General features: G+C 40.6%; 2 protein-coding genes across 2 annotated transcripts in view; one reads left to right on the top strand and one right to left on the bottom strand.

Moving 5' to 3' along the window:
• The first annotated feature begins 1,081 nt into the window (after positions 1 to 1,081).
• Positions 1,082 to 2,944, top strand: LOC308326330 (transmembrane protein 70, mitochondrial-like). The gene is made up of 3 exons (XM_080779136.1): positions 1,082 to 1,366; positions 1,748 to 1,871; positions 2,107 to 2,944. Exons 1-3 carry the CDS (start codon positions 1,181 to 1,183, stop codon positions 2,538 to 2,540), a joined length of 744 nt encoding a protein of 247 aa, XP_080635262.1. The 5' UTR covers positions 1,082 to 1,180; the 3' UTR covers positions 2,541 to 2,944.
• Positions 2,945 to 15,744: 12,800 nt separating this feature from the next.
• Positions 15,745 to 22,709, bottom strand: part of jph1b (junctophilin 1b) — a 28,069-nt gene continuing 21,104 nt past the window's right edge. The window contains exon 7 of the mRNA XM_080778386.1: positions 15,745 to 22,455. The gene's annotated coding sequence lies outside the window, so the exon portion shown is untranslated. The remainder of the gene's footprint in view (positions 22,456 to 22,709) is intronic.

Below are 22,709 nucleotides of genomic sequence, written 5' to 3'. Positions count from 1 at the left end.
CTAACAGACAGCTTTTCAACATTGTATAAATATTATCAGTAGACTGGAACAACGCTGTGTCATGGATGAAGTCATGTTACTCTTGACCTAAGGTCAAGAGTAACATGACTTCATCCACCTAAGGTCAAGAGTAACATGACTTCATCCATGACACAGCGTTGTTCCAGTCTACTGATAATATTTATACAATGTTGAAAAGCTGTCCGTTAGTACAGACAAGGTTTCTTTAGGACACAGACATGCACTCACACAGAAATAAGAAAGGTTACTAAGGGTTAAACAGAATCCCTGACAATTGAGTTCAGCAACTAACTATAGATCAAATAAAAAGACACTTTAGCACAAAGTGCATGTTCAATGTCATAATGATAAAGAAAGTGCAAGAACAGGTGCTTGAATACATAGGACCACAATGGAAACAAGTCCCCAGGACCTATCCTTTTAGCCTTAATGTCCGACTGTACGACGTGCTGTTTACATTTCTGACTAATAAAGTAAATAAAAAACACTATTCGCACCATAACTTTATCACACCATAGGTCAAGTCTTGTCTTGAATGATTCCCATGCCTGCTGGATGATTATCCCTTCCTGAAATACATTTTAATACTGATAAACATGACCACTGCCCCCTCCAGTGGAGAGAACAACACATTACAGCTTTATTTAACGTTCTGTAAGCCTATACTAACATAATTAACATAATAGTCTGTCTATCTGTGCCAATAAATAAGAAACAAATATTTTTGGGGGTTTACCTCCACTGCCCACGTCAAATCGCAACACGTTGTGAGCTAAAATTTAATTTAAAAATATTTTTAGCCAGAGATGTAATAGCTTTGTGTTTGTAGCGAAGGCTGACTCACGTCACTCACATCACATTCTTCACGTATATAATATGATCACTTAATTGTCATATCTTTTCTGACATCACAATCTCCATATTCGGACCTGGCTGATAGAGCTCATCGATCGTCACAAGTGACCAGCATCAGAGATGTGCCAATGCAACCAGTGGAGGGCAGCAGAACCGTCCACATGCATCTATACTATACTGAGCTGCAAACGAACAAGAACAAGACTAGGAGTAGGAGGAAGCACAAGATTGAATCGATTCATTCAGCTCCATCAGTTAGCTACAGCAGCTAGAGCTATAGTTTGTAACTCTGATTCACTCCATAATGTTTGCACTTAGCATTGTACGGGGAGGACTGCGTCCTGTTACTCAGTCACTTTTTAGAAATAACAATGGAAGATCATATGTTGTTGCGTGTTGCAGAGGACTGTCAGAGAGCCACCACAGACACTCGTTCTGTCATGCTGCAGCTGTCAGAAGAAGGTCGATTCTCAACGTGACCAACAACAAGGCATTGTGATGTTATAACTCTTATTGAATTAGCTGAAGGTTGTTGTTTTTACGAGAGGACTGTTATTATTCTGTGCAGGCTAGTACCCAGCATATTTGAATGCAACTGCTGGTTTAACTTAGTTTAATTTAGCTTTAGCTGTCAATAGCTGTTGACAGGCCATCGGCTATTGATTGTATATGCCTGATCAGTAGTAGCATTGATTGATTATTGATTACTTTATTAAGAGTTAGTACATTTAAAACGTATCTCCAACTATTTAAAAAAATAGTGAAAAGAAATGTATACACTTAAATAAAAAATGGTTCCATGACCTCAAAATGGAACTGTTGTTTGGGAAACAGTAAATTTTGATGCTGATTGTGACATTTGTGTGTACAGGTGCAGGCCAGCTCTGTGCAGCCCGTGTGTGTGCCCCCTGTGCGCTGTCTATCCACGTCCTCCTCTCACTGCTCCAGTGAAGGAAACTTAGTTTACACAGGCAACATCGCCAGAGCTGTACGCGGTACGTATGTTTGAAGTTGAACCACTCCATTTCATACTTTGTCATGTGGCAAAATATCCAATCTACAAGCCGTCAATGTGTGATGTGACCTGTTTACTTACAGTAAACAGTACAGTACCTATAGCAATGCCAGTGCAACAGGTGGTAATACAATGCACATTACTTTTCCCCATTCCCACCTCTTATTTTATTCCATTTCTCTTGCTGTCTCTCTGCCTGTCTGTCACTCACTCAGGGGTGAAGCTGTTCAGCTATGGCAGCAGCATGGTGAGCCTGTGTCTGATGCCTCACATCTTGATCAACACCAACCTGGCGCACCAGAGCCTGGCCATACAGGCGTTGGCCTGCGGCGTCGTGGGAATATTCACCTTCATCACGCCCGTCCTTCTACACGTCGTCACCAAGGGCTACGTGGTTCGACTCTCCCATGACGCCGACACAGACACCTACACAGCCGTCACCTACAACATCCTCCTCATGGAGAAGAAGACCGTGTTCCACCAGAAACAGGTGAAGGTGCCGAGTGTCACCGGCATGTTCACAAGCTTTTATGCTAACAAGATGGGACTCCTCGTAAACCCGGACCTTTTCCCCCTCCCCCGAGACTACAACCACCTCATGGGCTATGATCAGCCGTTCAGCTTTGACGATGATGACTTGGATAAATAAGCCAAATAAATAAAAAGTGTGTAGTTAATTACCTAAATAAATGTGGACCAACGAATACGTTTATTTTTGTATAAGGTTTTACTGTAATTCACATCAATTGTTTTTGCTACTCAGTATTTTCTGTCAGTAGTTCCAAGATGTTCAAACATTTTATCTGTGGGAAAAGGATGCACGTTTGAACATGACCTGCAGGGTGCCACCGTAGGTCACATGTTGTATTCTATAGACAGTATATGGATAATGAGCCAAATCATTACACTATATAATATTGGCATACTGCATGAACAAAACCATTTAGTACAGTGTCAATCTACTGTCATGTTTGGAGTGAAGTTTTGGAATTAAGTGGAAGTTACTAGTTTACTGGTCCTTAACTAGAATATCAAGTCACTCTGAAACAGTTATTAAAGAAACTATTTTCAGTTCTAACAATGTTGCTATGGTTTTGTAACTTGGTTTGAGATACTATACCTTCATAATTGTTTTCATAGTGACATGCTAATTATATATTTGTCCACCAGGGGTGGCATGACCTCTGGGCTTAAACTATAATTTCCCAGCTCAGATAATTATAATGTCTCCTCTCCAAAGTGTACCAATTGGAGAACATACTGTACATGACATTTAATACCAGACAGACCTAGCAATAATAGGAAGGTAAAATCGTAATTCCCATCAGCCATGCCATGCCATCTATAATGAAGAAGTTGTGAAAATAGATCTTGTAGGGAGATCATATTTCTGTTTTGGGTCTCAAGATAAAATGTTTGGGAACCTGCTCTAGTGCACTCAGTAACACGCAGAGGATTTAGTTGATTAACAAATAGATATTTATTATCAAATTCGGACTCAACTGGATCAAAACTGATGCTTTTAGATTACTTCATTTTCAAAACCCATAGAAGATGAAACAAGCAAACATTTTGAGTGGTTAGGCTCTTATTTGTAAGAGCCAGTATGCATAATCTTGGAATCTGATTAACAGATTACCCAACCCTAATATTAGCATCCCTGAATCCAGTAATTTGAATTCAATTAAAATGAAAATTATGGATATTATTCATAATGTTTGTGAATGACCCATTCACGAACATTATGCTATTTAAAATAGCATAATGTTCATGAATGGGCCACCAAGTTTGTAGAAATAGTTTGCCGTACAGTAAGCTGCAGACGGGTCCAGGCTGCGGTTACACAGTTCTCTATGTAATTCCATGCTTTTATAAAATAACCAAAAATACAATAAATCCAGTTGAAGCTTGCATGTACTGTACTCTGTCTCAATGCAAGACAGAATAGAAATAGACAAAACTAGAAAAAGAGCCCTTCTGGGCACAGGTCTCCACCAGGAGTATAGGAGTGTGTGTGATGTTTGGCAAAATGTTCAGCAGTAATATAAAAATGTTTTTTTGTTTTTTGCAACAATTTTCTTCATTTGAGGAAATGCAGATCAAGATCACTCATAGCATCTCTGAGGATAGAATTCTGGATGAGCAGGACATGTGCAGCATTTTGTACAAAACGGGCCACTCCTGAAAACTTTGGAAGGCAATCTTAGCCAATCAGTGTAGAATCTGAGAAATCCAACAGACTCGTCTTGATCACATGACTACAGAGATCATGTGTACCGATTTGCGTGAGATTTGGATGAAATCTGTGCAAACATATACAATGTGTTTTCCAGAAATCAGCCTCATGGTGGCGCTATAACCGGCAGATGTGGAGGGATGCAGGGAAAATGTTTTTCCAGGGAGTGCGCATACATAAGTTGTATACAGATCAATGCAGTTAGGTAAAAACTGGAATTGCCCTGTTATAGCGCCACCATGAGGCTGATTTGGAGAAAAAAATTGTGGCATGTCATCCTCGGCCTAGTGGAAATGTGCGTGCATAATTTCACGGAAATTGCACACTGCGTTTGTGATTTGTGGCATTTTGTTTGAAACGGACAAATCATGTGAGCTTTGGAAGCCAATCTTAGCCAATAAGGATGGAAGATGGGAAATGGTGCAGATCCGTGTTGATCACATGACTATGGAAATAGTGTATATCGAATTGTGTGATGTATGGATAAAATGTGTAATAAGTAATCTACAGAAATGTGTTTTGCCTAAATCGGCCTCATGATGGCGCTATAACAGGTCGTTGAGGAATATTTGGGGCAGAGGTTCGACATTGGCATCCAGGGAGTGTGTGTGTAAAGATTGGCATGGATCTGGCCAACGGTGCCGGAGATTAGCTGGTAACGGACGGACAGAAGGAAGGACGGACACGCACGCAGACACAAAACATACAGTAGGCTACTCTCTCCCCATGCCTTCGGCCTGATGGAGACAATTACAGCCTTTTGAAGGCTCACAGCCATTAAAGCCAAGAGATACAGGTGAGATACATCCATACAGATAAAGAGATACAGGTGAGACACATCCATACAGATAAAGAGATACAGGTGAGACACATCCATACAGATAAAGCACATGACGGCACAGCCATCAGTCCCAACCCATAGCTCTATGGTCCCAAACGGGGCTATGCAAAGAAGGAAAGGAAATGTGCATCAGCTGACAGATTCCTCACACTGGTAGGCAAGCTGGACTACTGAAGCCCAACGTTCGATGGAATGCATCGAAATCAATGACAGCCGAACGGACATGCAGTCCATCTGTATTACTGGCCGATTACTGCCTGGTATGGGAACTGTACTGACCTCGATTTGAGCTTCCCTCCATTCAGGACTGTAGGACATAGATTGTGCCAGCAGGTTTATCAAAGATTCTAGCCACCCAAAACACAGACTGTTATGCTAGAGAGCCAGTTGCTAGCTTGTTCAACTTGGCAAAATAAATAAATAAAAGAAGTTAGGAAATGCCACCTAGGGTAACTTGTATAGCCTACTGTATGTTAACGACGATGATTGATGATGCTGCCGACACACACACACACACACACACACACACACACACACACACACACACACACACACACACACACACACACACATTACTTTGAATACAGTTGACACCCTGCATCAACATAAGTTGACAGGGACATACATCACTTTCCACCAGCCTATTTTATTATGATATTTTTGCATTTCAGTGTACACTTGCATTGTGTTTTCAGCTGAATTATATGCAAAGAAAGGATCATGTCCACATCATGTCTTATTTTCCTTTGTCATTGTTTGTCAAGTAATACTGAACAGCTCTGAACAGCTCTTAGGAAACACGGTACACGTTAGACATGGGTGAGTCTTAACCGGCCATGTATGCGTCTTAACCGGCAGCCCATTTCGGAGCCACGGGTGAGTCTTAACCGGCCACGTACGTGTCTTAACTGGCAACACATATCGGAGCCAACAGGGGTGAGTCTTAACCGGCCAGGTATGTCGGACTATTGGTACGTATATGTCGGACTAACGTATGTCGAAGTGACCAAGACATACACGATTGGGTTAACAGCTTACACACAACATACAACACAAGCAGCAGCCAACAAGGAAGAAGGAAAAAAGGGTTCCTACCATGTTCCTAGCTCCTCGGATGAGCCCTCCAGCGGCGTCACCTTCTGGAGAGCAGACGTCAGCTTTCATAGTTGTATAGGAGAACAGAGTCTACAGGGCTGAGAAGAAGCTGAGCTTGATTGTGGGGGCGATTTGGACTTCCACACACTGGCCATGCCTTCCAGAACGTACGCTCCATGCAAGCATAAGGGTGTCCCTCTGGGCCTGCAACACCACTGTCAGGATGTCAAACTCCTCACTGTTGCCATCTGGGGTGGCTATTGTACTTGCATGGCTTCTATTGTCTGGAGTAGTTTGGGTGGTGGGACACCATAAGTAAGTAAGTATAAGTAAGTAAATTAGCATCAACAGTAAGCAGACAAACAAAAACATACTTGTATAATGTAACCTGTCACAACAACTCACTATAAAACAGCAGCCACAGCATACATGTACAGCCTAGTATATAGTTAGTTTTATATTGGACAGATATTCAACCACAGCTGTCAACAAAGTACTCAACTTTATTTGTAATTTGTATTTTCAATTGCTTCTAAACCAAATGAGATATCAACTAACTCTAAATTGTGCAGGGGGATTTTCTTTTCTTTGACATTGACATCTAATTTTACATTTTGTTTTTTTACTGTAATTTGTGTAATGATTATACTGCCATAATGGTAAATTAAGAAATGACAACACAGCATACATTAGGCCTACCTGTACACCACAATTCCTTTTAGCCTACCACAAATGAAATAGATACATATGCTTTAGTCTACCATGCCTGCATGTTGCCAGCCTTTACAATGAAACACAGCTCCACATATTCACTTCACAGCACACAAAAGCGCTTTAGCCTGACTAGTTTTTGTTTACCAAGTAAAATAATAAAAGTGACTTTACACTCAGCTCTATTGCATGTAAATGTTAATGCTAAGCAGCTAACTGTAGGTAGCTAACTCCTAACTCACACTCACCTAGCTCTGGTCCATAGCCTTCTACTGCTTAGAGCTAACACTCACCTAAACACAGAAAGAAAATTGACCAATGCAGTTGTATGAAGATTAACTACGTGTGACTCAGCAGTTTTTTCAGTGAAGTAGTACTCTATTCCATCAGGAATTGTTATAAGTAGTTAATTTCACTATGTTACTTCCAACACACAGACACACACCTGTCTGTGTGTGTGTGTGTGTGTGTGTGGGGGGGGGGGGGTTTATAGCCTAGCTTCCTGCTTTTAGAGAGTGTGTACCAATAATATGCATTCACGGTGTGTCAACTTTCTTTGGAGCGCAGCAAATTGACAGGGAGTATAATTATGACAATAACATATTTTTGTCTCCACCAGCCGAAGGCATTAGGGAGAGTATGTTTTGCACTCTGTGTGTGTGTGTGTGTGTGTGTGTGTGTGTGTGTGTTACCAGTACCAGCTAATCTCTGGCACCATTAACCTGGTTGATGCTAAACTTTGCACATACTCTCCCTGGATGCCCCACATTTTCCAGAGTGGCCAGGCAGCTTTTCACCACTTTTACCTGTAACTGCACCATAGGTGTGAAACATTACATGCACACTCCCTAGAGGCCAATTGGACAAACCTTTGACATGTAAATGTAAAACATATTTTTTTATATTACTCCTCCAGATTTTGTCCAAAAATACCACAAATCATTACTCACAGTAGCAGTAGGCCTATCTCTATAATCATGTGCTCAAAACGGATTTGTCTGATATTTCCTATTCCATCTTAATTGGCTAACATTGGCTTTCAAAGTTTGCAGGTTTGGCCTGGGCCTTAATTTTCAACTCTAGTTTTCGCCGGCTGCCGGGCGAGGCTGCACAAATAACTTTGGGGCAGACCCGTCTAGAGTTTAAATGGACAGGTATCAGTCAAAAGGGAGACATCGAAGAGGAAGGATGGATGGGGAAGGATCAACATATACTGACATTTAGTTCAGTTACTAAATGTCGTTTGAATGACGTTTAGTTAGTTCTGACATATACAGTATCCATATATATTGATGACATCAGGGATCTCCATTTATCCCTGATTATTCCCATCCCTGATTATGTCACATGAGACCTGGGCACCATATATGGGGGCTCATTGTTTCATTCTGCATTTGAGCCACGGACCACCATTTTTAGCCTCTCAGACCCAAAACTAAAGAATATTTAGTTGTTGTTGGATAAGATTATGTCCACAATTCCATTATTCGTATGATGTGGTGAGATAACAGGCAAACATTGATCAAAATAACAATTCTTCTACATTCTCTAATTGTGTAGACTTCTTGTAAATGTCATAATGCAGATGTTTAACAATAATTTTACTCTTGAGAGCGCAAAATTAAACCAAATGGAACCGTAATGGGGTCCATTTTACGCTCTCAAGAGTTAAAGATCTAATAAGGGTCCATTTGGTTACCAATTCTCCATCATTTAGCTGGGGACCACCTGGAACCTCCTCAAGGACCACTGTTGGTCCCTGGACCACTGGTTGAAAACCACTGATCTACATACTCGCATTTTCAATACATCTTAGATTTTCTCTTATTTCTGATATGGGGCCATAACTCATAGCATGACCGTAACTGATAGCAATATTTTCTTAACGCCGCAGAGTTTTCAAATTGTCTCTGATGCCCTGTCAGAATATGAGAACTATTTTGCATCTCCAGCCTTCAAAAGGTGGTACGTAATACATTGCATGTGTGGACACTACAGCAGATCACAGAGGCAAGAGGACTTCACAGGTCAAGGTCTGATTGCACATTTATATCTAACATTATGTGTGATTTAGGGCTGGGCAATATATTGATATTATATAAATATTGTGACTAGATATTATGTGGGATTTTGGATATTGTGTTATTATCATGATAAAGCATAAGTGTCGTCTTCAGGGGTGTCGGATTGGAGGGAAAAGTGATACACACTTACTAGGGCTCCAGGGTGTGGGGACCTCAAAAGCCTGGATTACACATAAAAACAATAAGGAAATGTGTGTGGGGCCACAGTGATTGCTTTTCCGATGCTACACCCCTGGTCGTCTTATCGTGGTTTCAATTACTTAAGCAGTGCGATGCATTATGAGCTTGTAGATATTTTATTTTCATTTTATTTTATGTTTCCAAGAAGAAAAGACAAAATGTATATGATTTTCCACCTCTTCCACCTCCCTTCCTCTATCCTCTCTCTTTTCACGAAATACAAAAAAACAATGGAGCACGCACAAGAAATTAAATTCACCCACTGCTTACACCTGTAAAATGGGACAAACAAAACAGATTCTGATTCGTAATTATTTATTTTCACATTAACAATGTTGAGGTATTTGGTAATAAAAATAATACTGCCCTAGTGTGTGTAATGGTGTTTTAATTTAGTATCATGTTGTACAGTATAGTCAAGTGTCTTTATCTCTGACTCTGTCTTTTACTCTCCTGTCTGTCCATTTGTCTGTCCCACCCAAAGACTTTACTACATTGTGAAACTAGAAAGTGGAGTTCAAAGCTTCCAGGAAAATGAACGTGTCAAACGAGTCTTCCCTCAGCATCATGGAGATCTTACACATCACCAGCACAACAGTCAACATGGTCTTTGCGGTCCCCGGCAATGGCTGCATTCTGTGGCTGGTGTTGTCCGGAGCAGCTGGCACAATGGCCTCAGAGTTCTTCACACTCAATCTGAGCGTATGCGAAATCCTCTTCAGCTTGTGTTTTGTTCTTCTTTGGATCAAGGAATTACTGTACAGCCCCTTATTGTACTTCCTCGATGGCTTTCTGTATACTGGCCGACCCACCTTCCAGAGCTGCATCTGTGTAGAGCGATTCATGGCAGTGGTGCACCCAGTGCAATTCCTCAAGTACAAACCGCTCAGGTACAGGGTGGCTTGCACTGTGTTGGCCTGGTTGGTCATCATTGGAGCTTCGCTGTTATACATGCAGTTGGGTTATGGTGAATTCTCTTTTTATGTTCATTTGGGTGAATGCCTATTTTTCATGTCAGTGATGCTGTTCTGCAGCCTTTCCGTTCTCAGGGCTCTGAGACAGCCTGTGCCAGGCGAGACGGGGATCAAGAAGGACAACAACATGAAGAGGAGGGCATTCACCATCATCTGTGTGATCATGGTGTCATTTTTGGGAACTTATTTTGTGTACGACATTGCTATTGTAATTTTTGCCAGTCAAGGCCACTTGTTATCATATAAAATGAAATTGGTTACAGCTATACATATGTTGATTGCTGAGGTCACTGGGTTAGTCCAGCCACTGTTGTACCTCCACCAAAAGGTTGATAAACTGCCCTGCGTTAAACCTATACAAAGTACTGTAGATACATAGATAACAACAAACCATGGAGTGCATACCTCCACCAGGCCAGGTGGGCTACCCAGGACTGTGTAGGTCGGAGGCAGAATGCAGGGATGAGGTGGGTGTATATGTCTTATTAGTATAGTTTAGGTAGGTGTTAGTTATGCGATTAGGGGGTTGACCCACCGAACCCGAATGACCTGTAGGTCAACCTGGTGGGTTGTGGGTCAAAACACTCGCATTACAAGTAGATTGTAATATTGGAGCGCAAATCTGTCAACCTATGATAGAGGCACAGAAATTATATTATTGTATTTCAAATTGTTGGTTGCACTGATGCAGTAACATCAAACTGTGTCTCTCTGTCTCTCTATGGCCATGTGTCACATGACTCCCAAGTGCATGTGTACCTAATTTGGTGAATATTGTTACTAAAAAATAGGCCTCTCAATATATGATTCAAGTCTGTCTGTGTACAAGCATTCTTTACTAGTTCTTTACATTCTTTATTAGTCTTTAGTAGGAGCGAGAGGCTTCTCTGTGAGTGGGGCAGCTATACTGCTTTTGTATATAAAACTTTCACCCACACACATATTTCTTAATAGCTTGTTACCGTGTTGCATAATACTGTATATGTACACTGCCCTTGCTACATTCTTTTACATTATGTAATGCATTAAGACTATTTTGAACTATGTGTTTTAATAGGCCTAACTACTAGATTAGCATGCTCCACTGTACTGGCACAGTACAGGTCCATTTCATTACATTTGTACACTCGGTGGTAAATTGTATGTACAGTACACACACATATGTTGCCTAATGTTCTGAAATGCATAATTATGCTTTATGGAATAAACTGGAATCCTTTCCAGCTTGTGTGTGGTTGTTGTCCACTCTGTGACATCTTCAACTGGTAATTCCATGTTGTAGTCCAGTGATACTCAACCTCAGGCCCGCGGGCCACATCAGGCCCGCGGGACCATTATGACTGGCCCACCAATGAAAATCTAAAAAAAAGAAGAAAAAAAAATCTGGAAAATGAAATAAAAATAAATAAATCTGAATGAAGTTATCTTTAATTACATTATTATAAGTAATACTATTAGAGTTGTACTATTACTCGAACGAAAATAAAAGCTTGGGGGGGGGGGGGAGATGCAATGCAAATGAAAGACATATACTGTGTATCCCTATTCCCTGACATAATTTTATAGCTAAACGGACAGAATTCTATTTTATTTGAATGATGAAACCCAGCTGCCATTAATTAAATGGAAATTAATGGAAATGGAAATTGCGGAAATTGCGGAAATTGCGGAAATTGTAATTGCGGAAATTGCGGAAATGGAAATTGCGGAAATGGTAATTGCGGAAATGGAAATTGCGGAAATTGCGGAAATGGCAATTGAGGAAATTGCGGAAATGGAAATTGCGGAGTCATGTACTCTGGTTAGGCGTGCAACATGTGGACATTATTTTCAGATTGGTGGGATCTGCCAAGGGAGAAAATACCAGTGCAATGTGTGTGACACACAGGCACACGCACGCACACACACACGCACGCACGGATGGATGGGTGCATGGGTGTGTGGATGGATGGATGGATGGGTGGGTGGGTGGGTGGATGGATGGGTGGGTGGGTGGGTGGATGGATGGATGGATGGATGGGTGGGTGGGTGGATGGATGGATGGATGGATGGATGGATGGGTGGGTGGGTGGGTGGGTGGGTGGATGGAAGGAAGAATAGTTGTGTAATGTATTTTTGGACAGCACTCTGTGGTGTCTGCTTGAAAAGAGCCATATATATATATATATATATATATATATATATATATATATATATATGTAAGTCAGGGGTTATTATTCAGGACGTGAGAATGGACGTCTTCAGCTGCTCTGTGTTGTCATTCATTAAGCGAACTGTGAGCAGTATATCTGATTACTACTCTTCCTCAACTGGACAGGGATGCATGAGTGCAAAGGAAACATACTGTAATGTACATGCATTGCTCACATATCTATATCTCTAGCTCTCTCTTAACACAAATGTCAAAGTACTATACGGAGTCAAGAGAAAAGTATGAGAACTCTAGTCTATAGTGTCATACCAGTAAACCCTGAGGAAGACTATATAGAATTTGTTTTTCCTGTACCTTTTAATACATGTTTGCATCGTGGCTAAGAGCTGTGTGGGCCTCCTTTTGAACATTGTATGTACCAGTCCAGTAAGCATATTCCAGCAAGATAATGTTAAACAAAAAATGATCAATGTGGGTTTCATTAAATGGACAGCCCTGTACAGCTGTATACACAAACAGTGTTCTTTAGACATTTAATTAAAATGAACAATGTGAATGAAGCTCCCATTGTTAATAGTGACAAGTATACTTTTGAACATTAATGACATATAAACGAATACATATTCATATCAATGCTAGTTAGTGGATTAATTAAGGTATTTCAGTTTTCAAGTGGTGAAAGTGGTGTGTGTGTGTGTGTGTGTGTGTGTGTGTGTGTGTGTGTGTGTGTGCGTGTGTGTGTGCGTGTGTGTGCGTGTGTGTGTGTGTGCGTGCCCGTGCGTGTGCAGTATGCAGAAGTTGCGTGCTGAAAATAGCCGATCTACAAGCACTGGGTGGCGAGCTTGTAGATCTGCTATTTTTGGCACTCTGTAAATTATCTGGTGCAGTGTTGCCGTCAGTGACGCAGGGCAGCAGGTGCCCCGCGTCGCACTGACCTCAGAGCCCTGACCCAGAACAGCTATCCATCTTCATCTAATGACACACAAAGTGTGTGTGCTCTCTCTCTCTCTGTGTGTGTGTGTGTGTGTGTGTGTGTGTGTGTGTGTGTGTGTGTGTGTGTGTGTGTGTGTGTGTGTGTGTGTGTGTGTGTGTGTGTGTGTCTATACTAGTTAGTAACGTAGTATCTGTGCTGGCATGTGCACATGCTGGTGTGTGCATCATGCTTTTTGCATGTGTGTGTTACTGGATGAGCATGTTTGAGGAGAGGAGGGAGCCATGAAAGACAAACATGTGAGGGAGGAGAACTGAGAGAGAGGGGGGTATTGAGAGAAAGAGGAAGCAACAGAGATCTGCTATTTTCAAAAAATCACACTAGATTCACTGCCACTATACGTTACGAGACATGAATGCAGTGTGTTATTGTATAAAACGAAACCAGTCACAAGATGTATTTATTGGTATTCAAGACGTCTCACATTGTCATCTGGAAGGGCGTTATACACATGCAGAGGAAAGTTCCTCTCTCAAGCACCCTCGACCAACCTGTAGGAGTCACTAGTGCAGCGGCAAAGATCCCCCCGGGCCCCCATGGGGATGTTTGGAATGCCCTGTCAAGCTGCAGGCACTGTGGAGGATTCAAACCCCAGGCCCCACAGTCTTGGGCAGGGACCCGGATGCCCTGACCGGCCGTGCACACTTCTCTGACCATAAAAAATAAGTCCTGCTTGGCCGCATTTTGTTCTGTGAAAACCGAATGAAAAGTAAATGCGTATGGTATGAAGTAGTGATGGCTGAAGAAGTGATGACTTGTGAAATAGGAGAGGGTGTGTGCATCAGGAGATGTTTGAGGTTTGACACTGTCTCTCGTTCACATGCCGACCGTAGCCTGAAACCAACGCCTGTTTGACCTTGGCGATTCTCACACTGAAATACCTCCCAAACTGTATAGTGTGGACTAAGTTTACCCTAATCCTCTCTTGACATGACAGACTGACTGGCAGAGTGACACTGTGATTGGATGGGGGCCGGGGAGTTACTGTACTATCCCAAACTGTGTTCAGAAATGTGCTGGTTGCCTATCATGGAACCTGCTGGAGCTCTTCAGGGGCCAATCGAGTACTGTACTGTAGGTGTACTTGGTAGGTGTGAATGAGGGCTGATATGTATGCTAGCTTGCTATTATTACAGTAACATATCTTGTGCTGGAGAATCTGCCACGATGTACAATAGTGGGAAGCATGGGGTTGAGCAGATTTTCAACAGCAAGTGTTTCAACAAATCTGTCAGGAGCTTGAGGAGAGGAACGAAAAGTGGTGAGGAGTTTAGAGTCGTGATGGATTTTGACATGTTTTAGAAAGTGGAGGGGGGGGGGGGGGGTGTTTCAAATACAGAACATTATTGTCAAACATTGTGACTAATAGAAATATTGCATAGTACAGCTTACATTTTTCACCAGATGGAGATTATTGACTTGATTGCTTATTTTTTCCTCTCTAATTTTAATGAAAGCAGCAGCACTAATATATACTTGAATTTTATGTACAGTAACTACTACAGTCTGTTTTAGTATACAATGCAAACAATTGAACATTGAACATCGATTTCTTTTTGTTACCTTACTGTAGCTGTAATTGAGCCATGCTAGGTCTTTCTCCCTCTTTCGTTCGTCCATCCGTCCGTCTGTCCGTTCGTGTTCAACTAATCTCCTGTACCTTTGGAATGATCGGCGATAAGATAATGATAAACCACTTAAGATAGGTGTGATATCTTGTCACAGAAGTGATCAAGTTTGGCTAAATTATGGATGAGTGTGAGAGAGTCTGGCATTGAAAATTGCATATTGTCGGTGTTGGGCAGAAATAACCCTTGTATCTCCTTATTTCATTGCAGGTTCCTTTTTTTATTTTTATTTTTTTTTACCAATTTCAAACAGTTTTGACCAAAGTATCCCATTCCCAACACAGTTTGAATTCCCTTTCTAGAGGGCAGATGGCCCTTTTCACCCTGTAAGTACACAGAGTGCTCTCCTTGAATACATTCCTAGAAACACCGAGCTACTATCATGTTCACATAGCTTCACATCAAGACAAGATAGGATGCCCTTTGAAGAAAGCGCTAAGACCAACCCTACTTAAACAATCGCACTCTGTCCCCGGTCTAAAATAATCTGAGGTGCACTCTTTGTGCACGCGTCTGTGTGACCCTCCCAACCCCAAATGTCTGTGCACACAGTCCTACGCAGCAGTCTCCAAGCAAGCAGGGACAGCTGTCGGTCCACAGAACTATTTTGGTCGCAGGATAACACCAGCTATCCCAGAGGGCAGAGCCAACTTTCACACTTCAGACTTAGAGAGTCTCTAATGGAACAGTACGCCCCGCCACTGTGGGCAAGATCAACTTAAGCAAGGGGGAATTCCTCACTTTTCGTCTCCACCGTTGGATCACTGTGTGCACCTACGGCCCGGGAATGTGTTTTAAGACTATGATCTCAATGGATTTCAGGTGGTTTCCAGTGGAAGTGATACTATGTGTGTGTGTAGGTGGAAATTGCCTTTAACCCGAATTAGTCTGCGGATGATGATTATGAATTGAGAGAGAGGGGGGGGGGGGGGGGTTCTCAACACAGACAGGAAACATAAAATGTAAACAAACTTTTTAATAATCTCCATGGAAACGACAGCGGGGGGGAAACTAAAACAAAAAATATATAACATTTACAACGAGCATTGTGGTCTGGTCTTAAAATAAATATCACACCACTGATGTGTTAATTGTCTTTATACCTTAACATTTCCCAATTCCAACCAATGAAATGATCAAGCTGTGTTTGGCACCAATATATAGCTATAGCTATCCAAAATACAGATTAAGGAACTTTTATTTTATTCTAGAAAAATAGGCTATCCAAAGATATTCTGTAAAAAGGAGTTAAAAACCATACACATTGTTCGAGAAAAAAAAAAAAAAAAAAATAGAAATACAAAACAATACTACATGGGGCAGAAGGGGGGGGGGCTACCATTCTCTCAGCAGTAGTCATAACAGCTTGTCATTTTAGCACAGAACCAGATGATGGCACAATTTGATACCAGTAGAAAATAGCCATATACACAGCTGCACACATGCATTTTGGACAATAAAAATGAACTCTATGAGAGCCAGTTCCTAAGGCATACAGCAGCTTGAATCTTCTAGCTTGACTGTAAAAAATAATATATATAATAATACAAATAATAAATTAATAGGCCTACCAGTTGCACAGACATGGATTACCCACTTAAGCCCTATACTTTGTTGTATTCATATAGCAAAGAAATAGCTGATGTACAAGCTCATAATGTGTGGGCTTGTAGATATGCCATTTCTCTATTTTTGAAACGTGTTTTAAAATAAATTCACAAAATGTATATTTGAACATTTGCCTAAAATAGGGAAGCCAGGGTTAATGTGGTTTATAATCCTGATCTTATTCTGAAAACTATCCTTCAGTGAAAGTCTGGACTCAACACCAGCTTTTAGGTAAATAGCTACTGTCAGCGTTATCTGCATCTCTTCAACATTTACGGTATTCATTTCTGCTTTGTCCTCCTGTAGAATATTTAAATGAGTGACTGCAGAATGAGTCCTAGCTTGTAACCTACCTCTAACCAAACGTTTATCATTACCCCAATCTCTTCTCAAAGCATTTCAAGATACAATCATTCATAAAAAATAAGAACATAATCAACATTAACTTGAAATCAAATGTCCATTGCTGTTTTCTCTCGAAACATGCTGCACCTAACCTTAATGTATTTCTTCCTCATGCTTCCTCACATCCTGACATTTTCCTGACTAAACATCTTCAGGTTACCTGTCTAAGATTAGACCTTTCTAAGAATAGCTGTCCAAAAGATCATCTTTGCTGTATTGGCTAGAGTCAACCAAAACGATCTTATCCAATACAGGCCCGACTCTGATACAGTACATCTTACTGTCAGAATGCAAGTACCGGTAACTGTCTGACATATAAGATTTGAATTTGGAACTCCGAAAAATCTACACTTTCAAATAATTAATCTGACCAACGACTATGCCATGCGAAAGGGTAAGAAACACTAAATTATGTTACTACCTAAACATAAATAAACATGTCCATGATCATGATTATCAATCCAAATAAATCTGTGGTATATTTTATGAAGGAAAACATTCTCACCAGTGTATATCAGATGTCACTACACTAACCTTGTTCAAATTTCACTTCAGGCAACGTGTGGATGATACATTTCAATCAATACGGTCTTTGCAACACAATCTAAATCCTAACCCAATACTCTGCTATTTCTTTTACTGTATCACATCCGTTTACAAGATCTCTTAAGTCACTCCTTAGCTTTTGCTGTGCTTTATGCCATTAATCGGAAAGGTCACATCCAGAACTTGACAGCTTTACCATGAATGGAAACGTATAGACTAGTGTTGTGCTCATACTGTAGCACATTAACCATGCACCTATACTGTAGAATGACCAATGCACCCAGACTGAGCAAAGAAAGGCCACATAATTGTAGGTACAACATACAATTAATACGACTAGCTCAAGCAAGTGTGTAATGTTGATGTTGCCATTTTTTAAAAGGACACACAGGCCAATTTAAGGAATTACAGTATGTATACTGTAGTAGTTACAAGAGGGAGATGATGTTCCAAGTGTACCATTTTCCGTATCACTAGTGTAAACTGTGAGCACTGTATGGAATGACATTTAACAATTAGCAATCCTAGCATTTGTCCAACAGAGTAGCCTACAGTGAATCCCAGTTCTAGCTCATAGTTCCCTGCCAAATATCAAAAGGATGAATTGAAAAGCATTGGGAAACTATCTCCAGGCAGAAAAGCAAGTTCTCAACGATGGAATGAAGAGGATGTCTGCTGATAGGGTTGGAACTATAGGAATGGAACTTTGAAAGTGGTTAACTCTAATCATGTGCTGCATAGTTTGAACAGCCTATAGGTCAGTCTGAAGCAATGGACAAATTATAGAAATGAGCCAAGAAATAAATAAGATGAAAAAGTTTAAACACTAGCATTTTCCTTCCACTAATAAACTGTCAATATAAATAAGATGGTTGATTACACAATCGCTATACAGTTCATAATTTAATCTGACATCCTAAATACAGGTTGACAACACAAAACTTCAACCAATATACGCATGCAAAACAAGACACTAAAAAGATATTACATGAAAGATAAATAAACTGTATGCTAGATCCAGCAAATAGGGTTAAAACGCATTTAAGACAATGATTTTTCTTTCTTCCTCTTAAGTAAACTATAATCCTCATTAAGTCTTCATATAATTTCTAAAAACATTCAGCCAAATACTTAAATAAACTTAGTAGTGGGCAATTTCAAAAGCCAGTTCGTCATTTAAGTCGCCGGCTACCAACACTGGCTACTAAGAACATCTTAACAATTTCTCAAATCGAAACCATTCTTTTTGCACAACATAAGATTTCTGGCATCACAGGTCCTCAACCTCCTCGTTGTTTGCTTTGATTAGTGATAGCATACTGTAGGCTATATGAGTAACATGCAGTTAGCATGAAATACTTCATTCAGTGTGAGAGTTGGGGAAGGCATTACATTCATACTATCAGAAATATTTCATTATGTTCGACCATGCAGTGAAGAGGAAAATTTGTCATTCTATTGACAAATAGCATGCATGATGTACAAAATGGCTTTGTAGTTTTTTGTATTCCTTCCTTGTAAAAACTAGGTTTGTTTTTCCTGGCCAATGAGTGTAAAATAACTGAACAAAGAAAACGAAATGACGCCCGAATCAAATAAATAAAAAAAACAATGAAAGAAATGTTTAAATGAAAACCCTGTATTCTTGCTTCAAATGTTAACAATATGTGAACAAAATAATAAACAAATTTATTCACATTGTAATGGAGGCATTGGCTCATTAATGACTATGAATTCCAATATGAACAGTATATCTCAAAATAAATAAATAGAAGTGTTGGCATCTTATTGACAATAATGAGAAATTAACCATTAGACCATTGTTATACATTACTGCTGTCATGTTTAAACTATTAAAATGTTCATGTCTTCTCATGAGAAGAGCTTTAAATAATAATTCTACTGCCGTCAATATTAAATAGCATTCATACATAAATATCTCAGTTAAACTTTCTAGCACAGCAAAATCGAACAAAATATAGCAAAGAAATATAATAAATCAAGTATTGTGATTAGAACAAAATATTGTAAATACAGCAAAATATATATGGTGGCGAAAGTCATGTGTGATATATGATTGGAGCTACTTTGGCTTCTGTCAACAGGTGCCTGCAGTAGTTCGGAAAGCTGCACTATCAACCCGGCTTTGTTAAACAGAGGCTGCAACAAAGTGCAACATAAATGATCTGCAAGCTGTATCCAGATTGAGACTGTAACAGTAACCCATAGCTACATACAGTAGACATACAAAGAGGTTTCCTTGATGTGGCTGTTAATGCACAGCATTCAAGAATATACTTCAATGATTCAATCATAATGGCCCTTGCGTTGTGTTTCTGAATAGTCCCTCATGTCCTTCCCTAAGATGGCTAGCACGGCTTAAAGAATGATTTACCGGTAAAATTACTACTTGAAATCTATTCAGAAGTACTCTTCTGTGATTGACTGAGTCTGATGGCACCAAGTGAATTGTCCCTCAGTCAAATCCGGGCAAAACAGAGCAATTGCTAAACACTAATGAGGAGGTTCACGGCATTCACGTTGGTTGATGGCGTTTCCGAGCTATTTTACCAAACGTTGCATATTTTGGTGCAAACATCCGAGCAACAGCTATTTCATATCACACATTATTGCACACAATATGTCAAGCTAAGTACCAAAGGTAGGCATTGTGCTGTACTTACTGATTCACATGAGATTGCATAGTATCACATCATATTCTACAGAGGGAGAGTGCTACTATCCTTGTACAGTACAAACCGCTAACTTGAAGGGACAGTGGGTATTTCCACACTTGAATGGCCTTTGGAGGTTACATTTAAGATGTTACTCGGTCAGAGAAAAGATCATCCTCAAAGGCATTACAAAGCTTTTACACAATGTTTAGAGTATACTGTACTGTACAGTATATCTGACACTAAACAATGGAGACAATGCTGTAGCTCCTTTGTTACTAGACAAGTTGATACCATAAGATCCATTACCTAACCAGCTACTCTATTACTTGGCTGGAACACATAGTTCTGAAACTACTCATTGCAGTGTCTTAAACTCAATTTAGACTTGCATCTCACGGCACCATTGCTTACTGAAAATAACAGATGTTTTCACAAAGCGAGTAATAATTAGGTATTATAAATGTCCAGGAGGCCAAGGCACCTAAAAGGGTACAACGTGGTTATTTTGGTGTGTGTGTGTGTGTGTGTGTGTGTGTGTGTGTGTGTGTGTGTGTGTGTGTGTGTGTGTGTGTTTGTGTGTGTGTGTGTGTGTGTGTGTGTGTGTGACATCCTGTCTAGTAGTGTCAAGTAGACTGAAGTAGTATGTCATCAATGTGCTATCTTTCCTCTGTGCGTTAAGCATGTGCAGCAGTTGTATCTGGTTTGACCATAATGTAACCTTCTTCTGATCTTCTGAATTCAAATACCACTTTAGCGTATCAAAGGAAAGCACTATGATATACCTGTAGTTGTCCAGTTCACTCACACTCTTTCTAAAAGTGACAGTTATGATGTAAAGTAAACCATCTCAACTTTGGAATATTTAGCTTTTTCCATTATCATATTAACGTTAAAACTGCATGCTGTATGTACTGTGTGCTATGGCATACAGTACTACAAAAACCAACATTTGAACCAGATGAGGTGTATAATGCTTTCATAATCCTTGGATGAAAGTTTATCCGACCGGTTGTTAACAGGATACGTAAACCAACTCAGGAAAAACAAACAGAATAATTAAGTGTGCCAAATAAAACCATGCTCCTGCTGTGCGTGCCAACGCACTGAATGTGGAACCAGTAAGCTGACAAATACAAAAATAAACTGTAATCGAGCATTTTAAAGATCAAAGTTCATGCAAGCAGGGTCAAGTCAAACAGATTCTTCCATTCATTCATTACAAAAAAATTAGTTTGGTTCCAAAATGACAGGTGTGCCATTTGAAGAATTTACTCTTACAAAAATGATTGCTGTCATTAGCGTAATACTGACTATGGAATTTGCTTGCGTGAGCAGCAATATAATGAGCTATACACTACTGACACAAAATGTTGAGCACGTAATCATCTGTCATTTCCAAAATAATCAGCAACTAACGTCAATTCATGTTTCAGAAACAAACCAAAAAGATAAAATAGAGATTGTCTGAACTGCAACTGGCATTGTCTAAATCTGCAACTGACAAGTGCTATGACCCACAGACAGAGACAGGTAGATACAACATATATTGATAAACTGATAGAGCGAGATAGAGGCACTCTCAGAGAACGAGAGAGACCACCCATATCACCTCGCATTCCTTCCTAGGCAGCCCCCCCCATTGGCCCTTCTGCCCGGGTACTACGTCAGTCAGTAAAAGAGTAAGGCAGCTGTCGGCTTCCATCAGCTAAAAGTGCATCTCCGAACATATCCAATCCACCACCAGTACCACAGACACACGCACACACACACACACACACACACACACACACACACACACACACACACACACACACACACACACACACACACATGAACATGCACGCACGCACAGACGTGTAGGCGCAGACTAATGTGCACCTTACGAGTTGACGTAGATGCCATGACATTGGCACACATACACAAATATTATGTACTTTCCATCCCTTTTTTTTCTCCTTCCAGCCTCCCTCCCTCCTTCCTACCCACCCACCCAACTCCACACACACCTATGCTTTTTTCTTCTTCTTCCTCTTTTTTTAAGCTTGCCTCTTCCCACGACTTGCTTGCTTCAGCTTTCACAGCCCTCTGGAGTGGAGTCACAAATCATGGCCCGTCCAATCAGACTCGACCTCAGGCACCGAAAGTCAATCAGTCAGTCCATGCGCGGGGGAGGACTGGTGGTCTCATCTTTCTCTCTCTCTCTGTCTCTCTCTCTCTCCCTCTCTCTGCTTTCTTTTTCCTCTGTCACCCCCACCCCCCTCCCCCGTATGTGTTTTCCTCCTCTTCTTACCCCTCGTCCTCCTCCTCCTGTCTATTTTCAGTCCTCCATTTTTTGCCTGTGTCTGCCATTCTGACCGGCGCCATATTTAAAGGCCCCAGTGGTTGACGTAACTGCTAAGAGTTCGGGGCCTAGGCTGCTAGCTTGGATGAGTCCACTGCAGAGAGAAGAGACAGGAGCACAATTATATTTAGCAAATGTTAGGCAAGGTCGAACGATTGAAAATCTGTAATGGAATGAATGGGAATTAACACGAATCAAATGGAAATATAATCATTATCAGAATATTGGGACCATCATATTTACCTATGCTGCTCAATGCCCATGCTCAAATATGTCAAATAGTTGTGAAGCTTATCTTTGGAGTGATATTTAGCATCACACTACTTACCATTTTACTAGATAACTGAA

The sequence above is a fragment of the Protomyctophum bolini genome (assembly GCF_963924005.1).
Source record: "Protomyctophum bolini genome assembly, chromosome: 12".
NCBI classification, from domain to species: domain Eukaryota; kingdom Metazoa; phylum Chordata; class Actinopteri; order Myctophiformes; family Myctophidae; genus Protomyctophum; species Protomyctophum bolini.
Note: the sequence above shows the minus strand (reverse complement) of the source record. Positions and strands in the feature narration are given on the sequence as shown.